The sequence below is a fragment of the Lutjanus erythropterus genome, chromosome 10 (assembly GCF_056507025.1).
Source record: "Lutjanus erythropterus isolate fLutEry1 chromosome 10, fLutEry1.hap2, whole genome shotgun sequence".
Classification (NCBI taxonomy): domain Eukaryota; kingdom Metazoa; phylum Chordata; class Actinopteri; order Lutjaniformes; family Lutjanidae; genus Lutjanus; species Lutjanus erythropterus.
The window spans coordinates 4,139,333-4,153,432 of NC_139326.1; the positions used below are offsets into that span (position 1 = coordinate 4,139,333).

The following is a 14,100-nucleotide window of genomic DNA, read 5'->3' on the forward strand; positions in this document are numbered from 1 at the left end:
TGCAGCTCTGTGTACAGCAGGTCCTGTCCTGCCTCCTGCTGTCTGCCTGCAGAGTGAACCACTCTGATGCTGTCCATCCCAGCATCCACTGAGCACTTGCACGCCTCTTGTTTCTACTTCAAAGTCCCGTCTGAAGACTTTGGCTCAGTTTTCAAAAACAAGCATCTGTGAGCAAGGAGAGTCTGCTGAAATGACGCACACGCATTTCTCAGTGGATTGAGTATTTTTTTTTTTAAACAAGCGCAGGCTGTATGTGAGAAAAACAAATCCCTGCTACTCTCTTTACAGGCACCTGAAAGGGCTTCAAACTCTCCTCTCCATGTCCTTATAAGCAAACGGCTGCACGTCGTGATCATTTAATCAAGCTGTTCAGTGTTGTGAACAGTGGCAATATGGCACGCCGTGCCCCACACTAAGTGTTAGATCAAGGTTGTTATTGTCACACTGTCCTCTCAAACACTTTAAGACAGTAGAGAGAGAAGCACTGACTTTCCACATATAAAACTTTCTTCTGTAAAGGTTGTGGGATTAAATCGATTTAAACTAGAATACACTCTTCCTGTGTCAGCTACATGTGTTTCATCATAATTCTAGTCAAATGTATGAATCCAGAGCAAGGAGACACAGAAACTAACTCGGTTCTGCACTTCTAATTTAACACAATCACTGCTAACAACCTCACATGCTGCCTTTGTATTAATGCTGTTAGACAGAGGCTCCAACAGGAGCAGCTGCAGCTGTAAGTGCTTCCTGTCAAATTAATAACTGAGAAAAAACTTGAGAAAATGTAAGTGGAAAGAAAATTCATCAGGAATGTTTGTCAGTGATTATAGCTACCTGCACACTAAATATATTCCAGCTGGTTATTCTTATGTAGGCTAAGTAGGCCTTATTTCGAATGTAATATTTTCAGATTAAGACAAGTGGGACGTGCTGATATTATCCAGGTTTTAGGAGCACTCCATGAACAGTGCAGCACATTGAGAATATGCATCTCAGTTGGGATTTGACGGCCTCTTGTCTGTTAACGGTAAGCTCAGTGTGTTGTAAACAAACCAGCTAGCCAACAGTTTGCAAGGCTGGAGAGGAGATGCACAAAAGAAAAGCCCACATTTCTGGGCAGAAAGAGAAACACACCTATTTTTAAATATTATGAAAGACCTGGATAGGGCTGCAGAGTTTGGTAAAGAAAAACTGTATTGCAATTATTTAAATTTATATTGCAACTGTGATATGATTCAAGGTTAGCTAAAGCCATGTAAACAGCTTAGACCAGTCTTGGCACCACTTTTTGAAGGTCTTGGCCACAGACAACGATGGCTTAGGATTTTATTTCATGACCAGTCAATATTACTAAATCGCCTGTGCTTTGGCTGATTTATTTGTTAACATCATTACTGCGACTGGATGTAAATCCTCCTGCTTCGGATGCAACCAGTAACTTGACTCATTTCTAATTTGACATTTTTGGTGCAGTTACCAGCTATCACCTCTCGCGGCTGTCACCCCTCCCTGCCCCCCCTTCACACACACCCCAAGAAAGTGAATGTGGGAGACAAGAGAAACACATGTTAGAGGAGATGTCAGCCAAATCTTACATAATAAAATGACTCCCTAAACCACAAAGAGTCCATCTGCAAAACAGCATCCAAAAGTAAACATACAGCAGTGTGTAAATTCTGCAGATACTGAGCTCGCTAAATATGCTTTTATAATAAGCCACAAAAAGCTAATGCAGCTAATGTACATATATAGTTTGGTTACATAAACGCTGGCTAATGTCAGTTCCAACATGAACGCCACATGCTGCAGTGCGACTACCTCAGTTGGGTGAGTGAGCTAGAGATGTGACAGCACTTGGTCTTGACTTGGTCTCGGTTTAGGTGGTCTCGACTGCGACACTGGATTGAACATAATATTTTCAGTTTATTGAGACCGTTTTCTCATTTTGAACTGCTTACTCAAGTTAAATTCAGTCGACTCATACTTTTACAGCAGCCGGGGGTATCATGTTTTAAAGTCGAACCAGATTAATATGATTTACAGTGTAAAATCCCACAATCCAAGCAGGTTCTCACACAGTCACGCACACACAGTACAAAAAGACACACCACCCTGCGATGACAGACTGCCTCTTAATCTGCACATGTACACTGATATAAGCCACTCAGGCTATTTACCCACCCAGCTGCATTCTGCACATCTGGAAAAATAACTGCAGTTCATTTTGTATCGCCTGATTCCTGCTTGAACAGTAACAGTTCTCTTAAAATCGATTCTTAATTGTGAGCCTGTTATGCACAGGAATGTCTGAGCAGTAGTTCAACGCCACAACTGTTACAGTGAAGAAAAATGTGTTTCTACACTTCAGCAGCTCTTCAGCTTCTTGTCTCTCGTTGTTGTATTATGTTTGGTTCTTTTAACTTGCATCTTATCTGTCAAATTAAGGTTACAAGTTATGTGAAATGCGATTAGCGCTGCAACTAATGATTATTTTCATTGTTGATTCATTTCTCAATTATTTTCTCCAGTAATCAATTAGTTATTTGGTCTATAAACTCAACAGTAAACTGGTGAAAAAATCAGTGTTTCCCAAAGCCAAAGAGGTAATTATTATTATTATTTTGATTGTCAATTAATCTGCCAATTATTTTCTCAATCAATTAGTTGTTTGGTCCATAAAATGTCGATCAGTACTTGTCGATCAGCGACACCTCTAAAATGTTTTATGTCCACAACATAAAGAAATTCAGTTTACTGTCACAGAGGAGTAAAGAAACGGGAAAATATTCACATTTAAAAAACTGGAATCAGTCATTTTTTTTTAACTTTTTTTCCTTAAAAATTACTCAAAGGATCAAAATAGCTGCAGATTAATTAAATAGTTGAAGAGTGAGGGATTCATCGTTGCAGCTCTAAACAACATTACTAAAGTAGATTTTCCACAAATACAAAAATACATGCTTAGGTGAGGGTATCTACTATTTTAGATTAATGCATAATATGTAGAAAAACATTTTGAATGGATGTTATTATTTTTGTTGCCATCGTATATTTTCTGCTTTATTTGGTAAAATGCATATTACATAATGGAAGGTTAATCTCTTCTATAGCACATTAATAAAGCATCATGGTATCTTGTCTATTTGGTAGCTAAACATCTGCATAAGAGATGACAATACAATCAGTGGGTGCCATGTATGATTGCATTTGTTAATGATGACCCTTGGTGACAGTAAAGAGTGCAGCGTGAGGTCAGATTATGGCTGCAGGCATCAACAAGTGTTGATCCTGCGAGTGTCCTGACACGGCTGAATCAAAGCTTATTCATCGAAGGTTTTATGAACAACACGCTCACCTTATCTGTGTCTCTCATCCGGCCGTTCTTCTTCGCCGTGGTTAACCTCTGTCTCTGGCTCCACACCACTTCCCTCTGGGACTGTTTCAGGAGTTTCTCCACCCTGCAAGTCTTCTGACAGCCCATTGTCCCCTGGTGCACACAGCACAGTAAAAACAGATAAAGTTAATCCACGCATCAATCACATTACGTCTCACTGATACATTTCCTGTTTGTTACAAGCAGTAAACCTACCATGACAGAACGGTTTGCATGCTTCCCCGAACGCTTGTCATGGTCAGCAGTGCCGGATGATGTCATAACTCCAGCATGTTCAGATTATAAATATCTGTATTCAGCAGAGTTACATAATAATGGATGTTGGATTATTGTCAGTACAGACCGACAGAAAAAAAAAACAGCCAGCTGCCACAGCAGAGACACAGAACTACAAAAAACGTAATAATTATATTTTAGTGATTTAAAAAATTGATTTAAAAAAAGCTGTATGTAAAAAATATTGTATGTTTAAAGTGTATTTTTATTTACTCTTAAAGCATCTTATTTAGTTTTTCTTCATGAAATTAAGAAGATGACTGTATAAAAAAATAATATTGGGGCACATAAATTCCCTGGCAATAGTGGAAAATGTATATTATTATTATTATTTACTAATCTAATAATTAAAAATATATAGCTGATAAATATTTGACAGATTATGTCAAAGCATTTCATTAGGCCAAATACTCTCTAAAAGCCACAGTATGTTCCAACTAATGATGGTTTTGATTGTCAGTTAATCTCCTGATAATTTTATCAATTAATCAAATATCTGAAATTATTGGTTATATCGATCATGAGAAGCATGTAATTATCTGTTACTGGTATCGGCTGTGTCAGAAACATACGTAGGTTTTATTTTGCTTTATTAAATCTAGTTTTTCAAATGCAGGGTTAATTAAAAAACATGGCATTTAAACATACGTCAACGTTTAGGTTGTCTACGTAATCGGTCTTAAAATTGTGATTCACTGTGGCTCAATGTGACTACAGACTAATGACACCTTCAAAACTCCAGCATCATATGTGGACTTATTCTTAAAGCATCTTTTGCTGTTAGTTTTTGTTCATGAAATTAACTGCAATTACTTTATCACATGCATGTGAAAAAGTGAAGACTCCATGATACAGAAAAAATGAGGACTTGAAAAAAATAAATTAAATAATAATCTGACATGTGCAGCATTTTTTGTTTATATAAAGTTAGTTATTCCTTTTAACTTAAATTGATTCTTTCCCTCTTTGATAAAATAAAAGTAGCCAGCCGTGCATGAATCATCTTTCACAATGAATACTTCAATTCTGTCTGTACAATGCAGCTGTCAGTAGAAGTCTTTTTATAAAATAAAAATAGTAAAATAAAATAATTACTCACACAATATTGCTGCAGACATTAAGACACATCATCGTTTGATATATTGTTACATCCCTATTAAAGGTTTTTCAAATTCACTGCTAGTTACAAACCATGGCATTTAAAAGTGAGAAGACATTTAGATTGTCTACATAATCGGTCTTCAAATTATGATTCACAGTAGCTGTGGGCTATAATGTCACTACAGACTAAATAAAGACTCAATAAAATCCTGAATATTTGTTTAATATTTTACTGCCACCCACCTCTGATGCAGGATAAGGCAGGCTCCAGCAGGAATGAGGCTGCATTTAAAGCGTCCACAGGTCCAGTCATCAGTTACAGTCCAGTGTCCAGTGCGTCATCCAGGCCATCTAAAATTACATTTCAGTGATTTAAATCAAACTAACAAGAGCTGCATGGACAATAATCACTAAAGGAAACCTTTATTTATTCTTGAAGCATCCTATGATGCTAGTTTTTGTTCATGAGATTAAAAAGAATGTATCACAGGCATGTGGATGTGCATGTTTTTAACAGTGTCAATGTAAAAATCATGAAAAATGTAGGTTTTATTTTGCTTTGCTGAATCTGCAAGTTTTCCCAAATGTACTTGTGTTTAAAAATCACGGCATTTAAAGGAAAAAGATGCTTGGATTTTCTACAAAATTGGTCTTAAAATTGTGATTCACAGTAGCCATGGGCTCTAATGCAACTCAAGACTAACGCCACTAACCAAAATCCAGTAAATTTGTTTAATATTTTACTTCCACCCACCTCTGATGCAGGATAAGCCAGGCTGCAGCAGAAATGAGGCTGCGTCTAAACCATCCAGAGGTCCAGTAATCACTTGCAGTCCAGTTTCCACTGGGTCATCCAGGCCAGCATGCTCCAACCTCTGCAGAAGAGACTCTTAGATGTTGGATTTTTATCCCTGTCAGCTCCACTTCCAGTTAGACCGCGCTCTCACTTATAGTATGCAATGCACTCTTATCATTCTAAGAGCAGAGGAATGTCTCATACAGCGTGCACAGTCACAGAAATATCTTTCTACTGCCTTCAAATGCGATGAGTCGTTTCTACACAGCAATATGAGGTGAACTGTTTTCTTCCCATTGGCTGGATAAATATTTGGTGCCGGTTTAGTCATTCCCAACAGACCTCTGTGTTTTGTTATGCAAGAGTCCCAGGCAGTTTTTAGTATATAAAGGCCTAAAAGGCTACATCTGCACGCAACTGTACACACAGCCTCTAATTTGGGATGCAGTTAGACTCAAACAGGGATTGTAAACTGAAAGATTTCACTTGCCCAATATCCTGTAGTGTAGGTAAGAGTGGTCACAAAATTCCCATGTGAATATTGCATTAAAAGGACAGTTCGTTCCAAAATCAAAAGTACATATTTTGCCTCTTTCCTTTAGTGTGAGTGTAGAGTTGGAGATTTGTGAGCACTAGATGGCACTCGTCTTGAAAAATACTTAAAAATACATTTGAAAAACTCAATATTTTGTTTCTACCATCGGACAACCGTATTACCATGTAACCAAAGTGTGCATCTACTCATGGATGAGAGGCTTGTGGTTGTGACAGCGCAGGATGTGAACATTAAGGCTGTGGATAAACAGCACTATAGGTGAGAGAGAAAATATGTATTTTTGATTTTATGGTGAACTGTCCCTTTCATATTATACTCTATTAAATACTGTGGTAAAAACTGCATCCTTTGCTTGTTGCCTCCGATATTACATTTTGATTTGGCAAATAAATCAGCAAAGATATGCATGGACCACACCGGTTATGTCAAAAACTAAATATAGAGTGTCAACATGTTGCTCAGTGAATTGAAAGGAACTAAGTACATTTACTCAAGCACTGTGCTTAAATAAGCCTACAATTTTGACCCTTTAACTTTCCATTTTCATTTCATTGGTAAATGTTGTACTTTTTACTCCACTACATTCATTTTAATCTTAGAGTTACTGGTCTTTTTTTTTTTTTTTTTTTTTTTTACATTAAAATGATATGTTTATATGATCTGATGCAGTACTATACTACTAATCTATCCAGTAGTATACAAAATATCTAAAATGGTTCTTACATGTATTTAGTAGTAATAAAAACAGAATAATAAAGCATTGTATAATAATATAGCACTGGAAATGTCTGCATTGGGATTACTTTAAGTACATGTTGCTGATCCAGGTCTCCCCAGTCAAATGAATCACACTGATAGTGTCTCATATTAGTCTTCTTGATGTTTCTTTAATTACCTGTTAAAAACAGGTGTGGCTGAAGCCTTGTATCGCTCATGTCCACACTGAATAAAAGTGGTTTGTCTTTTTCTTTCTGTGTGCATAAGTTGCTCTGCACTTTTCTGTCTCTCTTCAGACTAAATGAATGAGTTGAGTAGCTATTTAAAGCAGTTAATACAGCCGCAACACTGCGCAAAAGCAGGGCTAGTTTTCAAACGCGACAGGGCCACCGCGCACTTTATGCAGCATTAATCTCACTTGCATTATCAAAACAGACAGACCTACCTCTGACAGGTCAGTTCAGACGGTTCTCTGGTGTTCTGGCTGACTGACAGCAATACCATGCGGTGGGAAGGTAGAAAAAAGACAAAAGCGAGGCCAATAACGTTTCGTCTCATCTGAACTTCCCGCTGTGCTTCTGTTCTGATACCGGTGGAATGAGGAGGGGCGTGGCTCAGGTAACGTGCGCATGCGCAACATCTGAACTGTATGTGTGTGTGGTGTGACGGTGTGTGTGCACTAGTGAACGCCATGTCAGGGATTTAGGACTCTTGGATTCTGCTAGACATGTAGTATGGAGGTATTTCATGTTTTTTTTTGTTTGTTTGTTTGTTTTGTTTTGTTTTTAATAATTTAAAGTCAAATTCATGAATATTGTACCTTTAAAGATCCCCTGTGGAGGTTCTGACCTCTAGCACAATGGAGCAGTTTTACATGCATGAGTGACAGTTTCATTTGTCTCATGTGCATGTTTACTTTTTGTGTGTCTGTTTTGTTTTTCTGTTTTAAGGACTTTAAGTGAATTGTGGTACATCAGGATTTAACAGTGACAGGACTGGGTACTGTGGGGACTGTGTGTTTAGGTCCAGAACAATATTCTTACATGTTCTTTACAAACTCTGACAGGACGGCAGGGAGGGAGACAGGTGCTGACAGCAGCAGCATGGAGTCTAGTGATGAAGAGGAAAATTGTAGTGATGAGAGGAGAGGAAGTGAGATGCATGAAGGCCAGCAGTCGTAAGAAAAAGCTATCTCAGGTGAAACAGAAAGTCAGGAATAAAGAACGACCTGGAGGCAGGATTGCTTAATGTAGTGGTAAGATTCAAGGTAGAGGGGGAAAAAAGAAATTCGATCCACAAAAGCTAAGAAAAATCATTAGAGGGCAAATTGGAGAAGTGAAATATGTGAGTTTTGGGAGATGGAAACTTGCTAATAGGTTGTAATATTGAAGTGCAGATGGAGAAAGCAAAGAAAATGATTAATGTTTGAAAAGTCAAAGTAACCGAACAGTGGTGAAGCAGAGGTTTGGCAGTTCTAAGGGGGAACTTCTTAAAGTGTTGATCTAGCCTAGGGGAACTAGTGGAAGATGTGGAAAAGTTCAGTTAAAAGAAAGACGAGGGGAAAAAGGAGACCGAAACTTTTGGTAGAGAGTTTTTGAACTGGTTCTGTTTAAAAATACTTGGAACCTTGGTGCTATCTAGCGAACCACCACAGTGTTTCCACCACTCTTCACTCTTGTGCGGAACCATTATAGAGGGCATTGCACAATGCACGACCTGCAGACAATGACACGCCCACTTCTGCTCCTGAGGAAAAACTTGCAGCTGGGAAACAACTTTTCAGGTTCCAAACAAACCTATTTTGTGTGAAAATGCTCAGAATGGTTCAAAACTAGGTGTGCAAACTGGAGCGGGTTGGTTCCATGATGGTGGAAAAGGCCTATTTGAGACAAATATACATAAACAGTCTAAGAGATTACATACCAAGGCATTCAAGGTGTTAAAATAGCCAGGAATTTGGGTATGTGGCAAAGGTATGACATGAGGGGAACATGAATATGTTTGTAGGGGTGGAAATAACTAAGTACAAATATTCAAATCACTGTAATTAAGTAGTTTTTTGGGGGGTGCTTGTCCTTTTATTACGTGTGTTTTCAAGTCTGTACCTTTACTCATACTTATCCAATGTAAACTACTTAGTTACTTTTACATAATTGAGTACTGAGTACAATTTGAATTAACACCCAAGTCTTTAATCTGCATTTCTGTAGCCAATGATATAATCTGACCACAAATCGAAAGAAAGACAACCAGGACACATGGATGAAAAATACATGAAGTATCCTTTAGTTTGGTTAGGTTTAGGATAAGATCATAATTAGGATTACAGTAGCTACGTTACATCACTGAAGCGACTTGCAACGCGAAAGTCACATGACAAAAGTAATGTGGCTCACATAATGTTCTGTACCTTAATAACAATTGGGTTTCACACGAGACTTGAACCCTGATCTCCTGGTGAAAGTCTGTTTGTTTGATCAGTCCATCCACAAGGTGTTACACATTGAACATCAATGTTAAAAAGTAACTAATACTCTAGTAGTTTTAGTACAGTACCTGTACTTGACTACAGATTTTCAGGACTCTTTCCACCACTGCTGTTAAGTGTGGAGTAAGCTCGAGGAAATACAAGGACAGAATAGGAAAAATGTTGTGTGTTGTGGTGTTAGTACCTGGCAGGAATCTGTGTGCGATCTTATGCTGGTTTCCACTAATATTGCACCAATACGTGATTGGCAGGTGTTCTGAGGAGTTGAAACAGACAAGTTTCTCCTGTTAAAATGATTTTATTTGCTGGGTTGTTTCAAGCAAATATCATCAGTCACAGAGCAGAAAACAATCCACGTCATATTAAACATATATACACATTTATATGTCCAGGATACACAAAACCCTGCTTATTGTATCAAGAAGGAATAAGGGAGCGACCATTATCCAGTCTGCTGTAAGTATTTCTACATCACTGATCACAGAAGTTTAATGTGTATTTGAGAATGGGAGAAACTTCAGACAGAAAATAATAGATACTTGAGTCTCACTATAGTCAGATAACATGGATATAGAAACATTTGGTAATAAAATAAGACAAGGTATATTATAAGCTGCATCACAGTCCTGTGATGCACATTGTGTACATAATTCTTATATGTCTTCTTTCTTTTTCTACATCTCTACGTCTGGTCTAAAGTATATTACTGTTTGGGGAAATAACGCACATACTTTTACTGGAAATGTTTGTTTTATTATCTATTATTGCCATTTTGTTTCTGTGTATATCTGGTAGACTATGCATATTTCTTTACACACTTTTTTTTTAATACTTTTATATTCTTGAAAGCGAGCATCTGTAACGTGAACAATTTCTCCCTGGGGATCAGTTAAGTATTTCTGATTCTGACTCTGATTTCCTAAAAAGTCATAATAGAGAGGAAAGCAGCGCCATGGTGGGATGACAAACGTAAAGTAGCAGGGTGAATAAAATGTCCCATTTAGCACGGCAGAATTAAAGAAGGCGCTGCGAACGCTGCACCGGGAAAACATGAAATATGTTGCATCATGCTGAAACATTGAAGTGCAGAGGAACTTTAGGAGCTATTGCTATTATTAAGTACAGGAGGAAGGAAGAATCCAACTGAGCTGGAAGGAAGTGATAATTATTCAGATAAGGAAACCTGGGAAAGATGCGGCGGTATATATAGTATATACACTAAACCTATTGCCTTGACATCTCATCTGCAAATTGATGGAACACATGGTTAATGAGAGGATAATGTATTTCCTGGAGAAGAGAGTTATGGGGGTTATGTACCAAATCAGATTGAGGAGAGGAAGGCATACTGTGTGTGTCTGGAGGACGAGATAAGAAAAGCTTGAGTAAATAAAGAGACAAATGCAGCAGTGTGTTTTTTAATGTTTATATGACATGTTATGGACAGAGAGCCTGATGATCAAGTTACATTTATTGAGAGTCAGAGGGAAAGTTTTCAATTCAGAACTATTCAGGTCAAAATGTGGTGAAATACGGAGTGATTGAGAATCTCATTTTGTTTTCCTGTTATGATATGTTGTCCTACTTGGACTGTTGTAAACAGACTTAGTAATAAACCTGATTCTGATTCTTTTTAGTTTTCTGTTATGATCAATGATATATTTGTAGGTATGCCAAAGGACATGTAAAGATCACTGTTGGCACATGATAGGGCTTTGTGAGAAATATAGAAAACATAGTTAAGAAAATACAAGATTGAATTCTCTAAGTTAAGTTAAATGTGGACAAAATGGGGATTTAAATTTTCAGTGAACAAAAAACAAAAGTTCACAAGAAAGAAACTCAAATAAATAACTTTGCTGGTGTGTGTGCAGTGTGCACGTCAAGTTGAGGCAGGAGAAAAGCCTCTGTGTTTTTGTCCAAAATGCCTGCCTGGAGAAAATCAAACAAAAAAGGGTCTTGCAGACAAGCTGGGAGAGGGAAAGCACACCAGCAACAAGTTTAACAAGGTTTGGTTGCATACACAAAAGACACATAGACACAAGATACAGGGGTGCATTATAAAGACTTTTGACCAACTATGGTAGTGTATATCAGGCCTGTCTGAGTATTAAAGGGACAATTCATCCCAAAATCAAAAAAAAAAAAAAAAAATTCTCTGGCGTGTAGTGCAATTTATCCATCTATTTTTTTTTTTTTTGTGAGTTGCAGTTTTAGAGGTATCAGCTGTAGAGATATCTGCCTTCTTCTGTTTGCCATAGAATCTGTCCTAACTACTTTATTTTCTACTAGAGAGAAAATAGTTCCTACATGAAACTGCTCACAGTAAGATCTGTGGATTACCTTGAGTAACAGGTTCAAGATTTCTGGAAAGAGACATTGGTTTTGAATTTTTCAAATGTTTTGTTTTTGGTGCTTTGAACACCACATGCTGAGTGCCACTTCATCTCATTATATCGGAGAGAAGGCAGACACTTCTATGACAAATATCTCCAAAACTCTGCATCCTACCAAAACTAGATGGATAAATAGTACTGCTGGCCATTTTCTTTTTCGTTTACCTGTAGATTTGGAACTGCAGAAGATTAAGCATGGTCACAAAATCACTGATTAACAGTATCAACTGGTATCTATACTTTTTATTTTTAAAAGCAGCTAATGCACAACCAACGAAATATGCCATATTTTACTATTATTACATATTACCACCAAATATGTAGCCAAAAATGAGGCATTTCTTTCAACTTTTGTCTATTAGTTTGAGCACAATAAAGTTTTTCATTTTAAATGTTTAAATATTCAATTTAAACCAAACAGACCGCTGGCTATCACAGTTAGCGAACTCTCTCAACCTACAGTATGGAATATGCTGTATAGTAATGAATAAAATCATAATAACTAATCATAATATTCAAAACAAAAATATACTAATCGGAAAAATCAATCCTCCACATCTTTCAAAATAATATTTCTGCACATTTGTCCTCATTTACTGAAGCTTCAGCATTTACAGCTCGTCACAGAAGTGACTCATCTAAATGAACGTCAGCGTCCAGATTTAATCACACTTCATAATATCAGCTGACTTGACATCCAAGGTGTCTTCCTACTCAGTGACCTAAAAACACCCCCGTGTACATTTTAAGGACATTCACTGGCATTTCAGTCTAAGTGCACCTCTGAAGCTTCCTTTGATCTAATTCAAAGAGAGAAAAGAAGTCGCCCTCGGGGGCCCCACTTCCACTTTCTTCACTAATCTTGTTTGGTTGATTACACGGAAGTCAAGCGCTTTGTGCAAAGTGCTCATTAGTCCTGAAGTAAACAGCACCCTCTGCTTCTTTCTGTTTTCCTGTAAACAAACCGAACCTCCAAATGTTTGGAGTGTTGCACGAACAGAGAAGATAACCTCGATTCAGTCGGACAAATTCAGACGTGCTTGGAGTGAGTCTGAGTTTATTAATTCAACATCATCAACTTCAATATGAGAGGAAATAAACAAACAAGACGTTCTGCAAAGACTTTTTACTCTTTATTTTTTAATTACATGACTTAATTATTCTGTTTTAATATAAAATAAAAGATATAACTTACAAATAAAAAAAAAGAATCAAACGTATCAAAATGAAAATGTGTGCTCTTGAAATAAGATCATCCAAGAGTCCTACGACTTTTTTCACAGCTAATATTTCAGTCATCACACACTGTGATCACGATAAATACGATTTAATAAGTTACTGTTTCATACTCAACGTCAAGAAGGCACTTTTTGTAAGCTTTCTGATTTTGAGTTATTAAATTCAATTGATCTAAAAACATTTCTGACTGAGACACAGTTAACTAGAAATGCTTAGAGTGAGTAGATTTTTTTTTACATTGTTCTATTTCTAGACTCCTGAGCTGAAGCAGTTTTACATTCAGTTCACATGAATTACAGTAAATTTAAAAGGACGAGAACAGAAGGAGTATACACTTAAACATGTAAACACAAATTATACAATCAATTTATGAAGAAAATTACAGCTGTCACAATATGTTCTAAATATTAAATCGACATTTTCCAACATTTTTTTGGGAAAAAAAAAAATTATCTGCTTTCCTGGCAAGATTTTGATGAGAAGACTGATATCACCCAAAAATGAATATTCAATTATCTACTCACACACATGCCAATTGAAGACCGGATTTTGTTTTTTAAGTCCACAAAACACCGCTGGAGTTTCACAGGAGAAAAACGTTGCAGATGATGATCTGATTCTGGGTAGGACTGGATCTCCGAATCCGTATCCCAGTTTTTAGGATCATACATCCTTAAACTAAAAGGTTTTGAGACACTGGCCCCTGCACTTAGAGATGTCCACTTGTGATCGGACCACTCAAGACACGTGTTAATACCAGGGCCAAAGACAGGAACCGAAGGGGAAACAGCTGACCTGCTTCTGTCCAAAGCTAACAGAATCAGCCTACCACAGTATATCTTGTTTGTTTAATCTAAAAACAAATAGAAGTGTAAAAATGACATATTGTGATTTTCAGAGGCGTTATGTGCAGGGAGCAGTGACTTCCTGGAGCCTCTGCTGGTTGCCTAACACCCTCACAATTACAGAAAGAGACCAGGAAGTGACTGCAGCTGGCCAAGAAATAATCTGGCACGTAACTCTGTTTTTGTTACTTTTGGTCAGAGCCCAGCTAGCTGTTATTCTCTGTCCAGTCTTAGCTTCATATTTACCACAGAGACATAACTGTAGGGCTGAACGATTTTGAAGAAATAT

The 14,100-nt window shown here is 37.3% G+C and overlaps 1 protein-coding gene across 1 annotated transcript in view; it reads right to left on the bottom strand.

Annotated features, from left to right (window-relative positions):
- Window positions 1–5,651, bottom strand: part of rimbp2b (RIMS binding protein 2b) — a 137,041-nt gene extending 131,390 nt beyond the window's left edge. The window contains exons 1-4 of the mRNA XM_084727907.1: window positions 5,529–5,651; window positions 5,018–5,125; window positions 3,593–3,686; window positions 3,359–3,490 (exon numbers count right to left, since the gene is read on the bottom strand). Of these exons, the coding sequence (XP_084584033.1) occupies window positions 3,359–3,490; window positions 3,593–3,658 (198 nt within the window). The 5' untranslated portion in view covers window positions 3,659–3,686; window positions 5,018–5,125; window positions 5,529–5,651. The remainder of the gene's footprint in view (window positions 1–3,358; window positions 3,491–3,592; window positions 3,687–5,017; window positions 5,126–5,528) is intronic.
- Between the last annotated feature and the right edge of the window lie 8,449 nt (window positions 5,652–14,100).